At 43.2% G+C, this 25,989-nt stretch overlaps 1 protein-coding gene and 1 long non-coding RNA gene across 4 annotated transcripts in view; one reads left to right on the forward strand and one right to left on the reverse strand.

Annotated features, from left to right (window-relative positions):
* Positions 1-18,163, reverse strand: part of LOC308097240 (beta-2-glycoprotein 1-like) — a 36,935-nt gene extending 18,772 nt beyond the window's left edge. For both annotated transcript variants that reach the window (XR_013934202.1, XM_080444912.1), the window contains exons 1-2: positions 18,040-18,163; positions 17,491-17,697 (exon numbers count right to left, since the gene is read on the reverse strand). Coding sequence is in view for 1 of the 2 variants with exons in the window: in XM_080444912.1 (XP_080301038.1) it covers positions 17,491-17,697; positions 18,040-18,094 (262 nt within the window). In the remaining variant the exon portion in view is untranslated. The remainder of the gene's footprint in view (positions 1-17,490; positions 17,698-18,039) is intronic.
* LOC308096824 lies at positions 11,195-14,981 on the forward strand. 2 transcript variants are annotated; one of them, XR_013934156.1, is made up of 3 exons: positions 11,195-11,320; positions 13,505-13,553; positions 14,642-14,981. It is a non-coding gene; the product is annotated as an uncharacterized lncRNA (long non-coding RNA). The 2 variants fall into 2 exon arrangements; XR_013934157.1 differs by lacking the exon at positions 11,195-11,320 and adding an exon at positions 11,453-11,540.
* Positions 18,164-25,989: the final 7,826 nt, after the last annotated feature.

Raw genomic sequence — 25,989 nt, forward strand, 5'->3', positions numbered from 1 at the left:
GGTAAAAGCTCCAAGAGTTCCCCCTGCAGCAAAGATCGGCATGAACTTTGAATGCTGATTCAGAAGTGCACCTTTCCTTTGCCTTTGGATGCCGAGGTGAAAGTGATCCAGTATAAGGCGACAAGTGGATTTATCTTTCAGATCTTCGTCAAATCACAGCTGCCACAAATGCCTCTAGCCTCCTTATAGAAGGCCCTTTTTCTGAAATCCCACTGGTCTTTTTCCAAAATACATTTCCTTTTAAAAAGGACCCTTATTGTGCACCATGCACGTCATCATCCAAACACACATCCAGTCTGAATTTAACCCAATCTACTACCACTGTCTCACTGTCATCATCAGGGTTGCCATGTCCGCTTATTATAAGAGACTTTGGGCTTGTTTTTCTGTAAAGTCGCTTGTAAATGTTGGTAGGCCTATGCGGGTTGCGGTTTTTGGGCTGGTTTCTTGTTGCTTATTTTGGCTTGTTTCCCAATGTTGTTTAAACCAGTGGTTCCCGAACATTTGCATGTCAAGGACCTCCAAAATTAATATGCATTTGTCCACGGACCGCCATGTGAAAAGATGTTGTGCCAAGGACCCCCATACAAGATTTGTGTTGTTAGAATGTTTCGAAAATGTTCCAAAATTACCTTTTAATATCAGATCTACAAGCTCACAACGCGTCACAACGCTGCGACGCGTTGTGAGCTTGTAGGTCTGCTATTTTCAAATAGCCGTAGCCTCGTCCTACCCAGACAGCACCCAGCGTCGCTGCGACGTCAGAATAAGGGCGTCATATCGCCGACACATCGCGTTCCATTTCTGTGCATAGCGTGGGTGTTGCTAGGGGATCGGCAGAGCGACTTATTTTCCCAGCGTTGGCTATGTAGGGGCTATGTTGCTGCTACATCGGTGCTATGTCGCGTTCAACACGATGGATTTTAATCAAAGTTAAACAGTTGCTCACTTGCCTGCCACGCCACAGGGAGGAGCTAACCTCGCGTCACCAGTCTAGGGAGGAGCTGTGAACCACTCCCACTTTACAACTCAGAGCCCAGCTGGTGATATTAACAACAACAGCACGTTCTCCGGCCGACCGTCGTTTCTCCTCATTTCAGCTGTTTAAAACAGGTTTGTAATGTAAAACATCACAGTTATGCACTAGAAATGGTTAGGATATGTTCTAAACTTAATAATTTCATCAATGATATGTCAAATATGTTTATATTTTTTACGTTAATATTGAGCTGAAAACTTCAAAGTAGCCTACGCCACGCTAGACTAGACACTACACAGGGCGGTAACTGGTTTATGGCTACACATGTTTTTCTATTTAATATTCGACTCATTGACAGCTTATTTTTTAAGATAATGGTTCAAAATGACACATTGTACTCTCTCCAGTGTGTTATTCAATCTCCTGTTATTCAATCTCCTGGAGGAACTCTGTAACTGCCTGACTCACCTGTAGTCTGAGTATATCTTTTCTTGTATTCTCAGGTTGCTTAGTTGTACTTTGCTTGCTTCAGAGTATCAGTGCTGTATATAGTTAGTTTGTGTTTAAAAGTAATTTGTTTTAAAGCATTAGAGGTATATTGTGAGGTGTGACCTGATTGCCCTATCAGAGGGAGTTTGACCTGAACCAGGCCTATTGCCTTGTTGATACTAGGGGAGGAGTCTACAGATTCTCAAGGTGTATTTAAAGTCTGTTCAGCCAAAGTCTCTCCAGTGTGTTATTCAATCTCCTGGAGGAACTCTGTAACTGCCTGACTCACCTGTAGTCTGAGTATATCTTTTCTTGTATTCTCAGGTTGCTTAGTTGTACTTTGCTTGCTTCAGAGTATCAGTGCTGTATATAGTTAGTTTGTGTTTAAAAGTAATTTGTTTTAAAGCATTAGAGGTATATTGTGAGGTGTGACCTGATTGCCCTATCAGAGGGAGTTTGACCTGAACCAGGCCTATTGCCTTGTTCATACTAGGGGAGGAGTCTCCTGATTTGTCTCAAGACAATTAGCAATCAGTTGAAGTTGTTTTAAACCACCTGCTCTGAAAGCGGTAAGCGGCTAGCAAACGAAGGCTAGGCAGACAAAGGCAAGAGGCGACTTTGTCAAAACCCGACTTAGTCAATTTACGACCTTCCACATTGAGTGCTTCTTCTCTTCATAAGCAGCATCAGTGTTTAGTGATATATAGTAGTGTGATAGTAGTAGTATTTTTAGTGATCTACGATGTGTTTTCTTCCTATTCCTGTCCTCTCCTCTTCCTGGTGGTCGCAAAAACACTGGGTTACACCCAGATGTCGCGATACAACTAATCTAATATATCCTACTCTTTCCACTCACGTCGAGCAAGTGGTAACGGGAGGGCTTTGGAATTGCCACTCGGCTGTGGTGGAAGGCAAATCTGCTTTCATCTCAGCCTACGCATCCTTGCTCTCACTTAACTTCCTTGCTCTGACTGAGACCTGGATCAGACCAGAAAACACTGCTACGCCCGCGGCTCTGTCAGATGTGTACTCTTTCTCTCACACTCCCAGAACTGTGCGGACAGGTGGTGGGGCTGGTCTGCTAATTTCCAGAAAATGGAAATACTCTCCTGTTTCACTGTCACAATTCTCTCCTACCTCATTTGAATTTCATGTGGTCACTGTCTCTCATCCAGTCAAGCTCACCATTGCAGTTGTTTATCGCCCACCGGGCCCTGCTGGTGGCTTCCTGGAGGAGCTGGACCATCTAGTCTCCCACTTCCCTGTCGATGGCTCTGGATTCATCCTTCTGGGTGACTTCAACCTCCCGACTGAGAAGCAGCTAGACCCACTACTTTCGTTTCTCGCCGCCTTTGACCTAGTTATTTCCCCATCTCCTCCTACCCATGAGGCGGGCAACCAACTGGACCTGATTTTCACCAGAGGCTGCTCTATTGCTAACCTGTCTGTCACTCCTCTTTCCAGTGAAAAGGGTAAGAAACTCTCTGATCACTACTTCATGTCCTACTCTCTCTCTCTCTCCTCTCCCCCCTCACAGCCCCTCCCTACCCACATGATTGCCTCACGTCACAATCTTCGCTCACTTTCCTCCACTGTTCTTTCCTCCTCTGTTCTCTCTGCTCTCCCTGCCCCTGAATCCTTTGCTCTTCTATCCCCTGATACCGCCACAGATCTTCTTTTCTCTACTCTATCCTCTTCTCTCGACCATCTCTGTCCCCTCACCACCAGGCCTGCACGCCAAACTCCACCTGCCCCCTGGTTGTCGGACTCAGTGCGGACTGAGAGACGGAGCCTGAGAGCGGCTGAGCGCAAATGGAGAAATGGCAACCTCCTGGAGGACCTTCTCACCTTCCAATCTCTCATTTCTACTTTTTCCTCCTCTCTATCAGCTGCTAAAGCTGCTTTTTTCAGCACTAAAATTCAGGCTTCTGCTTCCAACCCTAAAAAACTCTTTGAAACTTTCTCCTCTCTCCTGCAACCACCACCCCCTCCTCCCTCCTCGTCCCTCCTCCCCGACGATTTCGCCAACTTCTTTGACAAGAAGGTGAACGATATCCGATCCTCCTTCCCTCCTCCCCCGGCTGGTGCCCTGCGCACTACCCACACCCGTCTGCCTGCCACCCCCCCCTCTCTACCTTCATCTACTCCTCCCCCCCCCCATCCCCTCTCTATCCCACTTCTCTCCCCTCTCCCCTAACGAGGTCCTTCTCCTTATTACCTCTAGTCGCCCCACCTCATGCTCTCTGGACCCGGTCCCATCCACTCTGTTGCAGTCTATTGCACCTGAACTTCTTCCCTTCTTAACCCACCTTATTAACACCTCTCTTACATCTGGCTACTTTCCCTCTACTTTCAAGACTGCCAGAGTCACCCCCCTCCTGAAGAAACCGACACTTGACCCCTCTGAGATCAAGAACTACAGACCGGTTTCCCTTCTATCCTTCCTATCTAAAACTCTCGAACGTGCTGTCTTTAAACAACTGTCCTCCTATCTCCACCAGAACAACCTCCTGGACTCCAACCAGTCTGGGTTCAAAGTGGGTCACTCGACAGAGACTGCCCTCCTGGCAGTGACGGAGTCGCTCCATGCCGCTAGAGCGAACTCTCTCTCCTCCGTTCTGATACTCCTGGACCTGTCTGCAGCGTTCGACACGGTGAACCATCAGATCCTCCTCTCCACCCTCGAGGGGATGGGTGTCTCAGGCTCTGCACTCTCCCTGTTTGCATCCTACCTGACGGGTCGCTCCTACCAGGTGATGCTGAGAGGGTCTGTGTCAGAACCACACAGGCTCACAACTGGGGTTCCCCAAGGCTCGGTTCTGGGTCCTCTTCTTTTCTCTCTCTACACTACATCTCTGGGTGCTGTCATCCACTCCCATGGCTTTTCCTACCACTGCTATGCCGATGACACCCAGCTAATCCTCTCATTCCCCCCCTCTGATACCCAGGTGGAGACACGCATTGCTGCTTGTCTGGCTGACATCTCGGAGTGGATGTCGACAAACCACCTGAAGCTCAACCTGGACAAGACCGAGCTGATGTTCCTCCCGGGGAAGGGCTGTCCACACCGAGACATGGCCATCACCATTGATAATGCTGTGGTGACCTCAACTCGGACTGCGAAGAATCTGGGTGTGACCCTGGACGATCAACTGACGTTCTCGGCAAACATCGCATCAGTGACGAGGTCCTGCAGATTCCTGCTCTACAACATCAGGAGGATTCGCCCCTTCCTCACGGAGAAGGCAGCCCAGGTGCTCATCCAGGCTCTCGTCATCTCCCGCCTGGACTACTGCAACTCCCTCCTTGCTGGTGCTCCGGCATCTGCCATCAAACCTCTGGAGCTTGTTCAGAAAGCTGCGGCTCGCCTGGTGTTCAACCGCCCCAAGTTCTCCCACACAACCATCCTCCTCCGCTCTCTACACTGGCTCCCCGTAGCGGCTCGCATCCAGTTCAAAACCCTGGTGCTAGCCTATAGGGCAGTGAAAGGAACAGCTCCTTCCTACCTCCGGGCTATGGTCGATGCCTACACCCCTGCCCGACCACTTCGGTCTGCCACCTCGGGGCGACTGATTGCCTCGTCACTCAAGGGTCCTTCTGGCCGATCCACACGGTCACGACTCTTTTCTGTTCTGGCCCCACAGTGGTGGAATGAACTTCCCACTGATGTTAGGACAGCAGAGTCACTGCCCATATTTCGCCGCAGGCTTAAAACTCACCTCTTCAGGAAACACTACCCTTCCTCTCTGCCTGACCTACTTGTTGTTAACTAGTTGTACGAACGCTTGTTTTCTATTGCTGTATTGTTAATTGGATTATTGGATTGTTTATTGGATCTTGTTTAGTCGATACACTTATTTGTTTTAGCTCATGCTCATTTGATTTAGCTATTTTGTCTCATCTGTTTAAGGAAATAGGTAGCTGATATATTGCACTTTTACCTTAGCGCTAGGTATACTCTTGGTTGCTTGTTTTTGCAGAAAATGCACTAAAGACTTCTGGTGATATAGTAGTTTTCGTTCCCTACCTATGTTGAATACACTTATTGTAAGTCGCTTTGGATAAAAGCGTCTGCTAAATGACTGTAATGTAATGTAATGTAATGTACTGTACACATGAGGAAAAGAGTGCCAGGCTTAGCTTATAGTATGCTCCTAGCCCTGTTTGGAACCTCACTCTGTACGAAAGCTATCGTGGAGAGTGAGGGTCACTGTGTGTATATATTTGGCCTTGAGAGAGAGGTGTGTGTGTACTAACCTGACATGTTGGAGATGATTCTTGAACAAATTGAATGATAAATAAATGGTTATTTATTTATTTGTTATAATGTTGTGTATGTATTTTTATGTGATGTCTATCTGCTCTGTTTTTGTTTGATTGTTTATAGGCATTTTTTTTAACACAAGAGCCATTCTGTTGTCATGTTTTATATAATTGAAAAATTGAAAAAAGAAGGGGGGAAAAAGGAAGATAGATTGGTACTGGTACAGAACTAGTATTATCTGTTAACTGTTATTGTGTGTCATGCTTGGTGCCTTTAGATTTTTGGCTGATGGCTGCTGGGACTGATTCTGTGACCTATGAACTACAAATGAGACACATGACCAGACAAGACCACGGACATACAGCCAGTGACCGGTGACCACAGGGCACGAGGGATCCAGGCTGAGAAAGTACGTTCAAAGTGACTCTGTATCTCTTGTACATTCTTGTGTCTTTCATTACACCAGACTTCACCACCCTAGACTTCACCAGCGACTATATAGACGCCTTAACAGACTACGTCACACTAATAAGAACCAGTATGTGCACGCAGGCCAGCACCAACTGAACCCCACCACTCATAAAATGTGATGTAAAAGTGGTCACAGCCTCACGTGTAAAAATGCATCCCATCAAACTTTCAGATGCTGTTTTTCTCCCAGTATAGAGGAAGAATGCTTAGGATTTTTACTGTGATCTCTCGCTCTTGAAATATATAATCCTTGGTTTCTGTTGTCTGTAAGTGTAAACAATAATAGCAATTCAAAACAGTTGTCCCCCAAACCCCACCTCCAGTGGCTGTCATAAGAACGGATAGACCGGGAGCCAGGCCCAGCCCTCAGGATGTTCTCTGCTAACTTTTTTTCACTATTATTTCCTGTTAGCATATACCTTGGGCCATCACAAGTTCATACTGAACACCCCCAACTCGGGGCCGTTTGGTCTCAGGGGCCCCCAAACCCCTTTTTGGGGCGAAATTAATGTTAATGGCAATATTAATTTACTAAAATTACATAAATTGTCTTACACATATGAAATTCGGCATGGACTATCCTGACACATAGGGGTAAGTAGCAAAATAGGATTCTGGTGCTTGCTACCATTGTATTTTTAAATATGACCTACAACATCCCCAGAAACACACACAAAAAAACTGTCCGCTTGACAAATAACAACAAAGATTATTAATTTCCAGCACTTTATGGTGAATATCACTGCCTCACTTGTATATAGAAAACCTCCCATGTCCCTAAGCTTCAATTTGAGCCCAAGATGACCTTTGTATCTTGAAAATTACTCTTTCTGTAGCCAAGATTCTGCACTATACATCAAATCGGAGAAAATGTAATATTCAGTCATATTAGAGGCCCTAGGAGGGGTCCACGTGCGATTGCTTATTGTCTCCGCCGTAGGTGGAGAATATGTTTTCGCTTCGTCCCGCCGTGTGTGAGCAAACATTGTTAGCCAAGCTAACATTGGTCAAGCTCCACGTGACACGTGTCAATATGTTGACACCAATGCCTTTGATTGGCTAGAGGGACGCATGACGACATAAAATCCTTTAAATAGGTGTGTCACTTCAAAAAGCCTTTACTTTTTGAAGTGAGGTAAGACAGGATCAATGTCCAAATCACCCGTCCGTGCGTGTGTGTGTCCCTCTGAGAACACCTAACATTGGTCAAGCAAAGGCGCAGAAGGCCAAAGCTAAGAAAGCATCTACAACAGTAACACAGAAGAGGACTATAGAGTTGAATTGATCCCACAACAACAAGGCCGAAGTCTTAATACTGTAACAATTGGCCACCTTGATCAAATACATTATGTAGCACTAGAGACAACTGACATATAGATCAAACACACCAATCAACTGCTGAAACTGTTCAAGACAACAATGAAGATGAAGAAGACAGACAAGTATTTGAACAAACCAGTCAATTACGACCACTCCCATATGACACATTGCTTCAAGAAGAACATTCTTTAGATGCAAACACTACATATTCAGTCACCCCTGCAGAACACCAAAAACCACGCACATTCTACCAACAGTACCTTGCAGTACCGGTACAAATCACCTGTCCGTCCGTGCGTGTGTGTGTTCCTCTGAGAACACCTAACATTGGTCAGTTTTACGTGACATCACAATATGTAATATAAATATATAAATAGGAGGCTGAGATCACACAATGTAACTAACTCCCATTATGCAAACTAAAGAAGCAGCAAATGAGCATCTGAAACCTGATGAAGACGCAAAGGCGCAGAAGGCCAAAGCTAAGAAACAGAGAGAAGGAATGAAATTAAGAGTATGTTTTCGCTTCGTCCCGCCGTGTGTTAGCATGGCCCCTAGCCAAGCTAACATTGGTCAAGCTCCACGTGACACGTGTCAATATGTTGACACCAATGCCTTTGATTGGCTAGAGGGACGCATGACGAAATAAAATCCTATAAATAGGTGTGTCACTTCAAAAGACCATATATGACTTTTGAAGTGAGGTAAGACAGGATCAATCAGTCTTGATTGGAACAGTACCTTCCAGTACAAATCACCCGTCCGTGCGTGTGTGTGTCCCTCTTGAGAACACCTAACATTGGTCAAGCAAAGGCGCAGAAGGCCAAAGCTAAGAAAGCATACTCATCTACAACAGTAACACAGAAGAGGACTATAGAGTTGAATTGATCCCACAACAAGGCCGAAGTCTTAATACTGTAACAATTGGCCGCCTTGATCAAATACATTATGTAGCACTAGAGAAAACTGACATAGATCAAACACACCAATCAACTGCTGAAACTGTTCAAGACAATGAAGATGAAGAAGACAGACAAGCATTTGAACAAACCAGTCAATTACGACGACTCCCATATGACACATTGCTTCAAGAAGAACATCTTTTAGATGCAGACACTACATATTCAGTCGCCCTTGCAGAACACCAAAAACCACGCGCATTCCACCAAGACGACCCGTTCTACCAAGACGACCCGTGCTATTAAAATAGCACGGGTCTGCTGGCGGAGACTTGTGCTCCGAGGAGCACATTTTCTAGTTATTCATTTTTCTAGTTTGGATTTTTGGCATCCATAGGACCTCTAATATAGGGATTTTGATCACCCCAAGAAAAAAAGTGGTCCGAAGTGTTTTTTTTTAAATGTTTTATTACCCCTATGAGACCCTAGGAGGGTAGGGCCTCTACTATGACTGAATATTCAATTTTGAGGTATAGTGCAGAATTTTGGCTACAGAAAAAGTTATTTTCAAGATACAAAGGTCATCTTGGGCTCAAATTGAAGCTTATGGACATGGGAAGTTTTGTATATCGTCAGTGTCCAGCCGGGACCAGCTAACTCCTTTTTCATTATTTTTTTTTTTTTTCATAAATCAACGCTATTGAACCCCCTCTACATCTGTGTAATTTTTTTTTTAATAATAACATATGAAAAGTATTAAAAAGCGCCTCTGACGAAAACTCCTAACTCCATTGGACCCTCAAACTGTCCGTCAAAAACAAACAACTCCCCCCTCCTCTCAGGCTCTCGAGAAGCTCTGCTCTGTATGAGGCAGACAGGGAGAAGATTTTTCAATGCTTTTGGGAGAACATAAACTGGGAAGAGAAGAGAATGTATGTGCAAGGTTTGATAGATGTCACCCCAGTAAAGAGGAGAAGGGTGTCTTCACAAAGGTCATCTGCTCGTGTTTTCTTTTTAAATGTTAATGGACAGAGAATGAGTGTGTGCAGGAGTTTGTTTCAAACATCTCCAAGAGCTCAAGGAGATCATGCCAAAAGACTTTCACAGCTTTTATGACAATCTAAAGCACTAAGAAACACCCACCACACACACGCAACACACAACACACAACAGTGTGATAATAAAATGTTGATAGGTATATGATAAGTAAATTCAACTGTGGTTGTTATTGTTAGTGCAGTAGGCTACAGATTTGATAGGCTAAAGATTCTATTTTTCATGAATGTATTTTGTATTTATATGCCATTTTTTTTATTGTTGGTGTGCCATGATCGCTTTTGTTAAATACATGATTGAGTATTGAGGCAGAATTGTTTGTTGCACTCAACTGTAGAAGAACAACAGTGGTAACAGTTAGATCCATGGTTGTTTACAATGCATGTTAAAATAAAAGTTGTTTAAGTACAGAATTCAGCTTGATCTATAGTATATGAGGATGGCGCTCACCATAAATAGCTGATCTCCAAGCTCACAATGCGTTGTGATGTGTTGTGAGCTTTGAGATCCATTGCCAGCTGTTCTTATCAATGATGGACAAAACCTCCTAACTCCATTTGCACTGGATTTGGGTAAAGTGGTGATAATATAATGACACATGCAAGTATCTGATAATATATAAAGTCACAATACCAAGTTTGATGAGGCAGTATTGCTTTGTTTTAAAAATATAAGGTTTTCTTCATTTTCTGAAAAATTGATATTTTGTTTTTCATTTCCTGAACAATTACCATTTTGGATTTAGCTGGTTCCGGCCGAACAGCAGAGATATACAAGTGAGGCAGTGATATTCACCATAAAGTGCTGGAAAATAATCATCTTTGTTGTTATCTGTCAAGCGGACAGTATTTTCTTTGTGTTTCTGGGGATGTTGTAGGTCACTTTAAAAATACAATGGTAGCAAGCACCAGAATCCTATTTTGCTACTTACCCCTATGTGTCAGGATAGTCCATGCCGAATTTCATATGTGTAAGACAATTTATGTAAATTTAGTAAATTAATATTGCCATTAACATTAATTTCGCCCCAAAAAGGGGTTTTGGGGCTCCTGAGACCAAACGGCCCCGAGTTGGGGGTGTTCAGTATGAACTTGTGATGGCCCAAGGTATATGCTAACAGGAAATAATAGTGAAAAAAAGTTAGCAGAGAACATCCTGAGGGCTGGGCCTGGCTCCCGGTCTAAGCGCTCTGTGATCATGGCACCAGAACCTGCTCTTGCTCGCGCAGCTGCAGCCCGTCCGTCCTGTGAAGGTGTCGCGCGCAGAGAACGTCTGAGAACAGCAGACCTCCAAGCTCACAACGGTCTCATCCGCGACGTGGTTGTGAGCTTGTATTTCAGCTGTTCGGCGCGCAATACCGTTGCGGGGTGAAGTACATATGTCTCACTAGGACACACCTCACTAGCCAACACACAAGAGGGGGTTGGATGAACTAAAACCAGCACACCCCAAAACAGCAGGTTTGGCGATCTGTTGGGAATAGATTACATGAAGCAGTCATCTGTGCGTCCAGTGTCAATGTTTGTTAACAAATAATTGGTCTATACTACACTGACTACTTATATTTACACATCAAAATGTAAACTTTGTTCAATTGTAAACTTTTGTTGTATTGCCAAGTGTTCCATTTTTCTTTCCCCATCTTTTTTAAAATATGTTTTTTGGGTCTTTTCTGACTTTATTTATAGGTATAGTGGAGAAGGACAGGAAAAAAGATGTGAGAGATGGGGAGAGACGTACAGTAAAGATCGTCGGGAACGGGACTCGAGGCCTCCCATCTTCTTTTTAAGCAGCTCAGCCAACACCAGACATTTCTGAGACTTGTATCCCAACAACCTGAATGTGAGTTTTTAATTTTTATGCTTTTTTATTCAATGGTGTCCTCTTTGTAGCTTAAGACTGAAGACTATCTATTCCACTGTACATTTGTAATAATTATCCTCTATGCAGGATATGCAGGATATGCATCTAGCGGCAGGCGACCACGGCATGAGGGGATTTAAGCAGCTCAGCCAACACCAGACACTTCTGAGACTTATCAGTGATCACCCAACACCTAAATGTAAGTTTTCAATTTGTATCTTTTTTTTATTCAACGTGTCCTCATTGTAGCTAATTATGAAGACTATGTATTCCACTGTACATATGGAATAAGAATCCTCCCTGGTACATGCCGGCCATGTCAAATATGCTGGTGACAGCCCCTCCCCACACCTCAACACCAGGGGCCTGTTCCTCGAAAGGTGAATTAAATAAGCCTGGATTTAAGTCAAATCCAGGCTTGACAAAGTCGGGTCCGTATAGCCTGGTTTATTCGGTTCCTGGAACGCCAAGCCAGGCTGAAAAGGAGCGACTTTGTCGAGCTAGGCCTTGTCAAGCCAGGCTGTGTCGAGCCAGGATAATGAAGCCAGGCTTCACTTATTTCTATAAAAGACCATGAAAGTCAAACTTGACCAATCATGGAGCCCAAAACCAGAGCGGCGTTCTTCTCTGTGGCTGAACAGCAGCACTGCAGCAGCTCATGGAATCTTACAAGGAAGTAAAATTTATAATAAGCAAGAAAGGAAACACGGCCGCAATAAATATAGATCCAGGGAGAAAGCGTGGCAAAGTATTGCCGACAAATTAAATGCACAAGTTGTCCAAAAATATGCAATTAATTTATATACAAATCCATAAATATATAATTCAGTTAGGTTTAAACATAAGGAGTTTAAGTGAATGTTGGAATTATAATTATAAACACTTAGAATAATTTTCTAATTTCAAATTTCTAAAATCGAAGATCTACAAGGGAAAAGCTTGCCTTTTGGCGGCCGGGGGTCCACGGTCCACGGGGGTCAACGGGGGTCCGGGAGTACACGGGGGGCCGGGGGTACACGGGGGTCCGGGGGTCCACGGGGGCGGGGGTCCATGGGGGCGGGGGTCCATGGGGGGCCGGGGACCCCCGGCCGCCATAAGACAAAAACATTTCGGGCTTGTAGATCTTTGATTTTCGCATAAGAATTGAATAAGTGTAGAAAAACTCATTGGTTTATGATTGGAGTCATTGGACTAACAGCTATTTCACAAAACTTGAAGAACAAGGCACTGGATTAATAAAGCTTGGCTGTTAGCCTGCTCCTGACCAGGCTAACTTCACAGCTAAATTGCCATGGTAACTAAGCTAGGCTTGCTTCAATTCTCTTTTGAGGAATCGGATAAGGCTAAACTTAGCCAGGGTGAACTGGCTAAACTAATCTTCAAGATAATTCACCTTTTGAGGAACCGACTCAGCTCTAATCCTGGCTAAATTAAGCCAGGATAGGTGGTAAAGCCAGGCTTTAGCTCTAATTCACCTTTTGAGGAACAGGCCCCAGGTATACTTAAACAAAGGCTATGTTGATTAACTCATAGTCCCTAATCCCCTGAAGCAAGCCCATTTTATGACCATGCATGCACCTCATGGTACACTAGTACCTCAAAGGCATTAAAAGCAAAACTTCAGACCTCCCAAAACAAACTGATCAGGTTACTACTAAACCTCAAACCTAGGACTCGCCTAACCCCTGCTCATTATACTATAGGGTGGGATGGCTCAGGGTAGAGGACAGAGTACAGCAACTTGCAATGGGCCTGGTCTTCAAGATACTCAAGGGATCATTGAGCCCATGTACCTGTCTAACTGCTTCAACAACGTGAGAGACACATGCAGGCACAACACCAGAAGGAGCTCCACTGAACTCGTTCAACCCAGATTCGGCACCAACTTGGGGTTAGATTTGTTCTGTTATACCACCAAAATGTGGAATGCCCTACCAACACCCATCAAAAAGTGAGACGCCGTACCCTCCTTCAAAACCGCCATAAAGAGCACCTGTCTGCAATTTGCAACTGGTCCTAGACAAGTCTTCTAAGCTTGACACCAGAAATGTATTCAATTAATCAAAATAGCTTGATACGGTAATGTCAATCTTTACAGCATCTATAAGTATAAATGTCAAACCACATAACATTGAATTTATTTCATTGTGTTTTCCGCTGTAGATCTTGAAAGTACTCTCTACTGCACATCAAGAGCCAGAACAAGCACAAGGTATCTATCTATATGTATAGATTCAAATATTGTTTATGTTGACTGTTTTTGTTCATTCGTTTTCTCACATGCATTATCAGGCCAAAAACTAAATATGCTCTAGGCCCTCTTGAAGAAAACGGCACAGGGCTAACAATCTGTAGAGCTGGAAAGTGTTAAACTGTATTTTGTATTCAACATTGGGGCCATATTCCTTTACAGCAAAGAGTGAAGACTGCACAAGGTACATTTTAGCCACATCAACCCTATAGTCCCTATTCTGGACACGTCATAATAGACAAACCATCTGTGAAAGTAGCCGATCTATAGCTCACAACATGTCATGTTGCAACGCGTTGTGAGCTTGTAGATCAGCTATTTTCAGCACAATGGATTTGGTGTTGCAGTGATGGCATCGAAGAGATGCAAGGCTTTAACTAACACCATATTGGCGTATATCAGTGGTTCTCAACCTGTGGGTCGGGATCCCCAGGGGGGTCCCCACATGATTTTGGGGGGGTCGTCAGATGACAGTGAAGTGACAATTTAAGGACTTTTAAGACCGTTTTAAATAATACCTTTATAAAAAAGAGAGAAAATAAATAAGACCATTACTGCATCAAACTATACCATAAACAGGTAAAACATTGGCCAAATTGTCAAATAGCCTAATATAAAAAAAAATTTGAAAATAGCCGATGTACAAGCTCACAACGCCTCGCAACGCGAGGCATTGTGAGCCTGAACAGGAGCCCACAGTGTGCGAGCCTTTTTTGTTTTACAACATGGGAAGAGCGCCTTAAGGAAGACAGCCACTGGGGCGCCCGCTGGCCTAGTGGTCCTTTGCTGTGTGTCACCCCCTATCTCTCTCCCCGTTTCCTGTCAGTCTACTTTCCTATCAATAAAGGCAGAAAAAGCCCCCAAAAATATCTTAAAAAGAAAGACAGCCATCCATTCTGTCAGTGGAAGAGTTATGTGATTACTTCTTCACGGTGTACACATGTGATTGATAAGATGTATAGTCATGAAGGAAAATTTGTCTTGTCTGTACTACGCAACATCTATATTTGCTGTTGATGTTCTTTTGTTTGTTTGTTTTTTCATTGCAGAAGCCATTGGGACTACATGTACATGCTACAAAGCAGCAAGTCAACAGCGCCATGACCGATCACTTCAAACAGGCTTCAGGTCGAAAGTGGTGGTGGGGGCTAAAGAAACGGACTGTCAATCAACAACAGAATGAAGTGGTCTTCTTGTCTTTGTGGGCTCCTCAGCTTTATCATATCGTCAGCGTGAAACAGAAACCTTGCATGTCTAAAACTGTTTCATTTTCAGGAAATGGGGAAAAAGAACCTGTGTTCCAATGTATCCAATGTAGTATTTAGTCACAAGCTCTTTTCATTGGTTAAATATTTTTTAAACCCACAGACACACTTGACCACTTTCGCTTTAAAAAATATTTTAAAATGGCAGATCATTCTGTCGCTATGCGTTGTGAGCTTGTGGATTCACTGTTTTTGCTACTTAAACTCATGGTTCAAGTTTCAAGGTTGTTTCATATTGTTACATCTTGTGCACAGGTAAATGGACTGCATTTATTCATTTAACGCCTTTATAGTCTTTCCGGCCCTTCAAATCACTGTACGATGTACTTCACATTCACCCATTCACACACCGATGGCGCAGGAAACCATGCAAGGCACCAACCTACAATCGGAAGCAGTAGGGGTTCAGTGTCTTGCTCAAGGACACTTATGATACTTAGCCAGCTTCCTTCCTCTTGTATGTCAAAGTAGGGCATTAATTTACTAAATATTCTAAAATAATAGTCTGCACACTATGGCTTGCAGGGCACCCAGTTAAAAACTTTATTGGGTATATCAGAGGTCTTCAAAATGTTTCAGGGCAAGGACCCCTTAGCTGAGAGAGAGATGGAGCAGGGACCCCCCGCTACATACTGGATTCATGTTAAATGTGTGTTTTCAGACATTTAACCACTTAAAACCCTCAATACTTTGTAAACTTGAGCTTTGACCTGCTCTTTTTTTCCCTGTACACACAACCTCTTTGCCGAAAATAGCAGATCTACAAGCTTGTATGCTGTTTTCGGCTAATGTTCCCCCCCAAATAGGGTTGCAAGGGTTCAAGTGGTTAATGTAAAAAATTAGAAAAGAAAATCCCTATCACACAAAGATTTGGCGGCCCCCCTTCAGTATCTCTGAGGGGTCCTAGGGGTCCCGGAGCCCCTGTTGAAGACCCCTGGTGTATATCATACAATAAAGCTTTTGACTGGGATCCCTGCAAGCCACAATGCAGACTATTTTAAAATTGCCTGTGATTTTTGACATTTGTGACATTCTGCATAATGAGTACTTTTACTTTTGGTACTTTAAGTACATTTTGATGCCAATACTTTTGTACTTGTACTCAAGTACATTTTCAATTCCGGACTTTTACTTGTAACAGAGTACTATATTGCAGTATTGATACTTTTCCTTAAATAAAAAATGTGAGTACTCTTTCCACCACTGGTGTTGACACTGCACTTTTTGGACTTTTTTATTTTTATATACTGCTCTGCATATTATGATATTTGCACTGAAAATAACAGACTACATAAAGAAAAAGGTTTCGTACAAAGCTTTGCTAAATGTTTCTTTGTTGAAATGACAGGGAAAAGGGTATTGTGAATGAAGTAGAATTTTGCAGAACAATTTTAAAAGGTATAGTAAGAAAATGTGTCATTTCTATGCAGTGGTAGGCTAAACAATGGAAAACTATTACTGTTTCACTAACTTATATTTAAATATCCAGTAAGAGACCAAAGACATTTTAATGTATATTTATCATTATATGAAAGGCTTCCATTACCCGGTACAGAAGGTAAGGACTGTTTTAATAAATGATAGTATTCATTTTAGATTTTTGGAAAATATTAACCATCATAAAAAAATGTTTGCACATGTAGAGTAGTGTAGAATAAGTGTAGAATGGACAGCGTGAGAAGAGAGGATAAAGAGAGGACAAGGAGAGAATGAGGGGATGAAGAGGAGAGGGTGAAGGGAGGTTAAGCGTTGAACCGTCGGGATTAAGATCGCACAGAGATAGCAGCGATGTCGCCGCAAAAGCGGCCAGCGACGTCGCGGAGACGTCTTCCCAGTGAGCAAACGGTCCCCACGCGACATAGCCCCTACAATGCTACAGAGGGATGTGGGCATAGGCACTACATCGGCGCTATGTCGCTGTGCTGGGTAGTCTCTTCTTTTGGGCTTGTTTTCATAGTCCTGGTTGCTTATTTCTCTCGCAGAATCTGGCAACACTGTCTATATACCAAACACACACTAGTGCGGTACGCGTCTGTCGCTAGCCGAAAAGAACGGTCTGTAGGCTTGTAGATCTAGACCTGGGTAGGCTGCGGTAGTGCGGTATGTTCGGCAAGCGGCACCGTTGTAGGTGGCTCTACAGTCTACTGCGTGCGGAGCAGCCTATTTAGGTTCAACAGACTACTCTGTTTGTCAACTTAACGTTTTTTTTTTTATTTCACTTGCACCACATAACTTTAGACTAGTAGTATTATAGAGGACACTGTTTCCCAAACACTTGGTCGGGACCCATGGGTCGCGGACACATTTTTATGGGCCACGACTCACGAGTAAACCCCTTTATTCCCCCCCCCCCCCTACATTGTTTTTAAACTAAAAACAATGTAGGGGGGGGGGATTAATAAATAAAAATAAATAAATTCATGAAAAACTTTGCTTTTTTTGTTGAACTAAACATTTTAGTTTAGCTCACAACGTATCGCATTGCTACACGTTGTGAGCTTGTAGATCGGCTATTTTCACTAGCTTGGGTCCTGGGGTCGGGAGACGTCAATTTTCTCTTTTGGGTCCCGATCTAAAAGGTTTGGGAACCAGTGGTCTCTAGGCTATAATAGTATTGACAAAATCTCACTTACTTTCACATGTTAGTGAGTTAGGTATCCATTTTCCAGCCTTTGTACAAGCAGAAACAAAGTGTCCTCCAGTGCTAGTGAATCCCTCCTTGCATTCATAAAATACTTTCTCTGCAGTAGCGTATTTGTTTCTTATGGAGCCGGGGCTCATTATCTTGGTGTTCTTGTAGAAGATCTGTGGAGGTCCACAGGACCTTGAAGGCATCTGAGCTGTGGATGGAAAGATGCAGGGATTGATTATAGGCCTACTAGGCTACATGTCTATTGGCCATCATGACAAATAGAGTCCAGAGGGAAGCACGCTGCCCGTACATGATTATAACATCCCTGGCCATGAGGTAAACACTTTATATTTTAAATCCAAACGTTTATGTAGATGTACGGACCGTAAATAGAGAACGCGCAAACACTAGGTTGAAGTTCATCCATGACTGTCATGACAGACGACCGTCGTATGATCCATGGCTATGCATGTCTATCAGATAAAACGGGAAAATATAGCTATAGTAGCCTAAGTGACATTTGCGCAAATGTTGGATCGTTTCCACTTACCCAAAGAATGCATCGTAAACGAGAGAAAAACTATGATCCATCGCACGTCCAACATGTTTTGTTCTGGTATCAAGTTATTTGTGGTAAGAAAGGAAGCAGAGATCTACGTCGGAGATGAGATCCCATAGCCTGGTAAATTGAAACAATAGTAAAACTAAACCCCCCCCCCGGAAATTAAATTGCATGAATGAAAATGAAACTGAATTCCGCGACTGGGTGGTTTAAAAGAGATCCCAGTCTCTACCATTGGTGGAAAAAGTAGGCCTACTCAAATGTTTTACTTAAGTAAAAGTATCAATACAGGCAGCAATTAGTCCGTGAGCCAGGGGGGTTGGTCATTATCATCTGAGGGGATTAATGCTCATAGTGATTTTTGTAAAGGTATGCATGTCTAGAGTTAGAAAATATGTGATAGCATTGCACCAATGGTAGCTTTATGGGTGCTATCATGCATTTTATTTTATAACACTAGGCGAAAATTACATGGGTCAATATAGGAAAACATACTACTTCTTAACCCCCCCAAAAAAGTTTTTCAATTGGTTCCGGTACCTCTAGGCATGCTTAAAAACATACAAAAAAATCTAGGAAATTATATGTATCATAAAGCCATCATTTTCAAGATGGCGTCCAATAAGGCTGCCAGGAGCTTAAATGGATTTATGATACTGTTCAACCTAGAAAGGTGGTTTTGATGTCTAACCCTATGTTTTAGGGTTTAAGAAATGTGGCTCAATCAGTGAAATTAAAATCATTAAATGATGTATCGCCAAATTAAAGATGGTGTCCATCCCAAGGTGATGCTCCATTGTACAAAGTTATGTTAAAAACAGCAAATTGAATTGCAGTTGTGTGAGGGAATATGTGAACTCATATGAATAGTGATTCATATGGGAACCTGGGGGGGGGGGGGGGGGTCATAGGTGTAGAATCTATTTCTAATGTTATATTTTCACTTGACGGTCAGTCTTTGGCCTATGTGCTGAAGGTCAGGTCAAGGTCTCTCTCGCACCTTATCATCCAACCAGGTGTCCAAGCAGGCAGCAGATATGGTCACTATGATCATATACAGTACATGTGACATGTACAGTATTCACCTCACAATTGACATGGAACCGTTTGTTGACACCTTGCAGGTATGCATGGAATCAGCCAGAACAGCTCTATAATGTAATTGTGCATCCAGTGCCCCAGTTGCATGTTAGGATGCATGTTATACAGTCATTCCTCAGCTGCATTGCAAAACTTATGCAAGGTTCAGCACTGGAAATGCATGTGGTTGCAGCATATGGAGGGCTGACAGGCAAGTTTAGTGGTAAGTCCTTAGTGTATCAGCAGCAGTCTTGAAGTGGTTTATATCAACTGGGCCAAAGGCATTCATACAGATACAGCAGTAGCCTAACTGGACACTGCACATCTCCATCCTACTGGCTGACAGTGTGTAGACATCCTCTTCCTACACTTCACATCCACCAGTTTGAATGTGCAGGAAGACACATTGACATCAACTTGTCACCTTTTCTCTCATGACGTACATGATGAAGTACTTATTCCGTGCTGACCATGTGCAGTATGCTTGATATCTAACCCGGTGCCTGCTGAAGATGCATGTGCTCCATGCCATAGAGACTAAGCTAGACCTTGTCTGTCAGCACCATGATGGATTCTGGATCACTGGCCCTCATTTATCAACGCGGTGCAGCCCAAATAATGGCCGTACGGCGAGATCACCGCACCTTTCGGCATTTATCAATATATCCTGACGTGGGCTTCATCCTACCATACGCTGAGATCTCACGTCTGGTCGAGACCAGTTGTTGACGTTGGCTGCACCCGTTTATTCCATTCTAGACCTGCGGAGCAGCATTGTCTGACTGTCTGACAGGCATCTGGACACATAATCCACTCCTAAATGTATATCTACTACACTAATAAATAATCCCTGGGAAAATATAACATTTTATAAAGTAATTTAAACAAACTGCTTTAACAGTCATTCAGTTGCATTGGCTATTTTAAAATAGCAGATCTGCAAGCTCAAAAACGGGTCGCATCGCAACGCGTTGTGAGCTTGTAGATCTGCTATTTTCAAAATATACAGCGCTTCTGCGAGCGCATTTTCGGGACTCCCGACGATCTTTTCATGGACAGTGAGGTGTACAAACTTACAGTAGCTTGTCCTATGTTATGGAGTTATGTCATAGAGAGTTTTGAAGACTACAACCAGGGGCCTGTTCCTCAAAAGGTGAATTAGAGCTAAAGCCTGGCTTTACCACCTATCCTGGCTTAATTTAGCCAGGATTAGAGCTGAGTCGGTTCCTCAAAAGGTGAATTATCTTGAAGATTAGTTTAGCCAGTTCACCCTGGCTAAGTTTAGCCTTATCCGATTCCTCAAAAGAGAATTGAAGCAAGCCTAGCTTAGTTACCATGGCAATTTAGCTGTGAAGTTAGCCTGGTCAGGAGCAGGCTAACAGCCAAGCTTTATTAATCCAGTGCCTTGTTCTTCAAGTTTTGTGAAATAGCTGTTAGTCCAATGACTCCAATCATAAACCAATGAGTTTTTCTACACTTATTCAATTCTTATGCGAAAATCAAAGATCTACAAGCCCGAAATGTTTTTGTCTTATGGCGGCCGGGGGTCCCCGGCCCCCCATGGACCCCCGCCCCCGTGGACCCCCGGACCCCCGTGTACCCCCGGCCCCCTGTGTACCTCCGGACCCCCGTGGACCACCGGCCCCCTGTGTACCTGCGGACCCCCGTGGACCCCCATGGACCTCCGGACCCCCGTGGACCCCCGGACCCCCATGGACCTCCGGACCCCCGTGGACCCCCGGACCCCCATGGACCTCCGGACCCCCGTGGACCCCCGCCCCCGTGGACCCCCGTATACCCCCGTATACCCCAGACCTCTGTTGGGGGTCAACGGGGGTCCGGGAGTACACGGGGGGCCCGGACCCCCGTGTACTCCCGGACCCCCGTTGACCCCCGTGGACCGTGGACCCCCGGCCGCCAAAAGGCAAGCTTTTCCCTTGTAGATCTTCGATTTTAGAAATTTGAAATTAGAAAATTATTCTAAGTGTTTATAATTATAATTCCAACATTCACTTAAACTCCTTATGTTTAAACCTAACTGAATTATATATTTATGGATTTGTATATAAATTAATTGCATATTTTTGGACAACTTGTGCATTTAATTTGTCGGCAATACTTTGCCACGCTTTCTCCCTGGATCTATATTTATTGCGGCCGTGTTTCCTTTCTTGCTTATTATAAATTTTACTTCCTTGTAAGATTCCATGAGCTGCTGCAGTGCTGCTGTTCAGCCACAGAGAAGAACGCCGCTCTGGTTTTGGGCTCCATGATTGGTCAAGTTCAAGGATTCTGCTATCGACTTTCATGGTCTTTTATAGAAATAAGTGAAGCCTGGCTTCATTATCCTGGCTCGACACAGCCTGGCTTGACAAGGCCTAGCTCGACAAAGTCGCTCCTTTTCAGCCTGGCTTGGCGTTCCAGGAACCGAATAAACCAGGCTATACGGACCCGACTTTGTCAAGCCTGGATTTGACTTAAATCCAGGCTTATTTAATTCACCTTTCGAGGAACAGGCCCCTGGCTGGGTTAAGGATATAAACCCGACGCTCCAATCTCTTATTAACGTGGCGCGAACGGAATCACTGCCGCCCGTCCGAGTCTCACGGGGAATATCCTACATGACTGCTTGTGCACTGCTCGTTTTGAGAATATTTAAGGGCGTGTTATTTAAATGACGCTCGTTTTCAGACGTGAGATTTATCAAAGCTCCGACCTGATATACGCTAGGATCGGCTGTATAGGATCCTTTGATAAATGTGACTTCGACGTTGGTGTACGGCCGAATATATGGAAAAATATAAGCCGGTTTATACGCTCCGTTGATAAATGAGGGCCACTGTCTCTGCTCACCAGTCTGGGGAGCAGACTGCCATACAGATCAGGAAAGATGCTGTCATGATGCATGTGAGTGGAGTGGACGGACGCCTTCCCAAAATGTGCAGAAACAGTAGAGGGGGAGTTGAAGCACTGGTGTGTCTTGGTCATAAAATGTTGGAGTGTATCCTCACACACAGAAAGATCACCGCCCTCATCTCTTCAATCCCATCCTTGGCTAAATTGCCCCCATGCTGTTGTGAATGTTGTGAATAGTAATGTCCTTTACCCACATGAGATGTCAACCTGAAGAGCAAGAACATTATGCAGAAGCCATTGAGCATGTTGTACACCTTCAGTGGCAGTGCTGACGATAGATACTGCATTTAGTCATGATGAAGCACACATCACCATGAGTTCCTATGTCCCTGATGCAGCCATCTCTGGAAAGGGTGTGACACACATGCTCAGTGATTAAACTGATGTTCTTGTCCTGTTGGTGTATACAGTGTAAAGTACAGATGGAGCATTTGGATAGGACAGTCTTGTATGTATGGCAAAGGCAAGATCAGAGCACACAACACTTTGCTGGCTGGGAACTTCCGAGGCTACCCTGATGTGCTGGGTGAGGTGAGGGCCACAAGTTAATGGCCCTTCCTCCAACACCGACCAACCTGCTGCACCATGTGTGGGCTCATTTACAAGTGATGTTGTGGAAAGTGGCAGACCACCAAGCTCCACCTGACAAGTCGTTTGATGTCACAACATTTGGATGGTAGATCCAGGATAGTATCCCTGTTCCTGTAATTGCTAAGGGTGACCCGGCACCATCAGAGCTATGAGACATGGTGCAATATCAATTTAAGGCACAGAGTAAGAAGTGCATCACTGATGTACTGTAACTGCTCTGGTGAAGATGGTTACTGATGATATGTTCAAGCTACAGATGAGGAGTGATGTCAATAAGGAGGATACTTATAAGGATGAGGTAGAACAGGATGTAGGTAAGAGAATTGTATGCGTGCCAATCAGGAGGTCGAGGGCCTAGTTGCAAAAGATACATATTGCCATCATATTATATAATTTTATCATGTTACTATGAATACCAGTTCTTGTGACATGTTCACAAAAATAAATCATGAATAAAGTGAACCATGAATGTTCATCATTCATGTTTCCATTTGTTGTTCTCACAGAGGTTCAATTTAACCTTGACCTGACCTTTAACAGATGAGATTGACCCGATATTAAAAAATAACATCAGGAATGGATTCTACAAATGAAAATCCTAAAAAAGAGAGGTATTACACAGAGGTATTCTAGGACAAGCGGATCAAAAGTAAATCTTTTGCCAGGCGTTTAGTGGCCATTTTGGATATTTTCTTACACACTTGCACTATATTCTGTTTATTGAATTTCATTATACATTTCCTTAGAATCTATGTATGTAAACATGGTTTTAAATCTTTAGGTAATTTACAAAGAAACCTTTTTGTTCCATCTTTCATGAAAACCGAAGTACATCTTTTATGTCATATATAGTCACTATGTTGTCACTGCCTGTAATAGAAAACAAAATCTAGAGATGCTAATTTTAACAACCTTTTTGAACAATATATAATCTGGGCTTTATCCCAACCATTTTTTAAAGAGAGAGGGTCAATAATAAGAGAGAACCATCATTTTGAAGTAGAATGCTTCATTCGGATTTTGAAAACTGTGTTTTGGCATGTGGTTATAAAAGGAGTGATAACACACAGAAAACTACCACAGATGCAATGCTATCACATTTTTCCTAGCACTAGGGGTGTATACCTACCCAAAAATCACGATGAGAATTAATCCCCCCAGTTGATACAAATGACCCCATATTTGGGGCCCTGGCTCACGGACTAAATGTAGAAGTACTCTGTTACAAGTGAAAGTCCGGAATAAAACATTTACTTGAGTAAAAGTACCAAAGTATTGGTATCAAAATGTACTTAAAGTACCAAAAGTAAAAGCACTAAAATGTTTGAAAAATCGATCTACAAGCTCACAACGCGTCGCAATGTGACGCGTTGTGAGCTTGTAGATCGGCTATTTTCAAATAGCCTAGGTATAAAATGGCTAAAGTGGTTAATGCATGTTTTATAATATAACAATTTATATCTGCAAAGTAACTAGTATTCTAAAGTTTTCAAATAATTGTGGTGGAGTAAAAGTATAATATTTGCCTCTGAGATGTAGTGGAGTAGAAGTAAAAGTTGGAATTGGAAATACTCCAGTAAAGTAAAAGTACCTCACAATTGTACGTAAGTACAGTACTTGAGTAAATGTACTTACGGTAGTTACTTTCCAACACTGGTCTCTACTGACTGTTGTGACTTTTCCTCCATGGTGGAAAGTTATTGTGACAGCTGCTGGGTGCTGGACTTTACAGGAGGAGGTATTATGATAATTATGTATGGTGTGATAATGATCTTGTCAGTTTTGTGTACAGTACAGTATGTGCATGTTTTCTTCAAATGTGGCTGCAGCCTCACACTCATATCATTTATAACAAAAATGCGTCTCTGTCGGATGGAAACCTCATATGTCCAAAACTGTTACTTTTCAGGATTCAAATAAAAAAAAAATAGAAAAGGTAGCAGTAGTACAAGCTCAAAAAGCATTGCTTCGGCCTTCGGGCCGTGTTTCGAGCTTGTAGATCTGCTACTTTTGATGATTTTGTGTGACACTGTAGTATGATCAAATATAGGGCGTTAATTTATGAAAAAAAACACAAAAAGTTAAAATATGGAGATAAGAGGTTTCTGCCCGACAAAAAACGATATCCTTCTTGTCAACTTAAAGTGGAATTTTGCCCCACGATGTTCTTACCTTTTCTATGATGTTATGATATCCCAGGACGAGTGGTATAATAGAAAAACATCATAACTCCATTTCCCGCAATCTCGTCTAGCGAGACTTCCAGTGGGGCGCATTCAAGACAATAACGTTGTACACCAGATCTCACCAAAAAAAATAAGCTATTAAAATAAACGATTTAGCTTGTACTGCCCATAGTACTGACATTACATCTATAGGAGTTAGTCTCTACAGTGTGTTTGACCATAGTACTGACATTACATCTATAGGAGTCAGTCTCTACAGTGTGTTTGACCATAGTACTGACATTACATCTATAGGAGTTAGTCTCTACAGTGTTTGACCATAGTACTGACATTACATCTATAGGAGTTAGTCTCTACAGTGTTTGACCATAGTACTGACATTACATCTATAGGAGTTAGTCTCTACAGTGTTTGACCATAGTACTGACATTACATCTATAGGAGTTAGTCTCTACAGTGTGTTTGACCATGGTACTGACATTACATCTATAGGAGTTAGTCCTAAGCTCCGCACAGAGGATGGTGGGGTAAAAGTAGAGGTTCCTAGAGGACATCTTGGGAGAATGCTTTCTCTGGCACTGGTGGTTCAACTGTATTTTATATTGTACATTTATATATTGTACATTTATGATGAAGTTAATGTATGTGAGAAGAGAAAACACACATCTATATGATTACACAACTTAAAGCAGCACTATGCAGTTTGGGGTATCATCAGTGGCCACTTTGAACACAAATAACATGGCAGCCAACGTCTTTGACTTCATTACCCAAGAATCTCTGCAAGCATGTCCGTCGAGGACGCGCTGTGATTGGCCAGTCTTCACTTTGACTGGCAGTTCTGCCTTGGTGCCCTGGCAATATGCCAGGATGAAGAGGAGGGGAGAGACAAAGGGCTGTCTGCTTGATGCACACAAACACAAACACACGCACACGCACACACACACACACTTCTCCATGAGTCATGTTTACCTGAATGCACCTGACTCACCTGACTGTTTTAAGCCAATCAAAATCTCACCTTATGTGTTATCTTGTATAGACAGGTATGAACCAACTGCTGTGAGATCTATGAAGACCAGTTCATGCTTGTCAGTTACAGTACGAGACCTGAGCTGAGACACTTAGACTGAACCCATAGAAACACAGGTGAGACTTACAATAT

This window comes from Gymnoscopelus braueri, assembly GCF_963280865.1.
Source record: "Gymnoscopelus braueri genome assembly, chromosome: 12".
Taxonomy (NCBI): Eukaryota; Metazoa; Chordata; class Actinopteri; order Myctophiformes; family Myctophidae; genus Gymnoscopelus; species Gymnoscopelus braueri.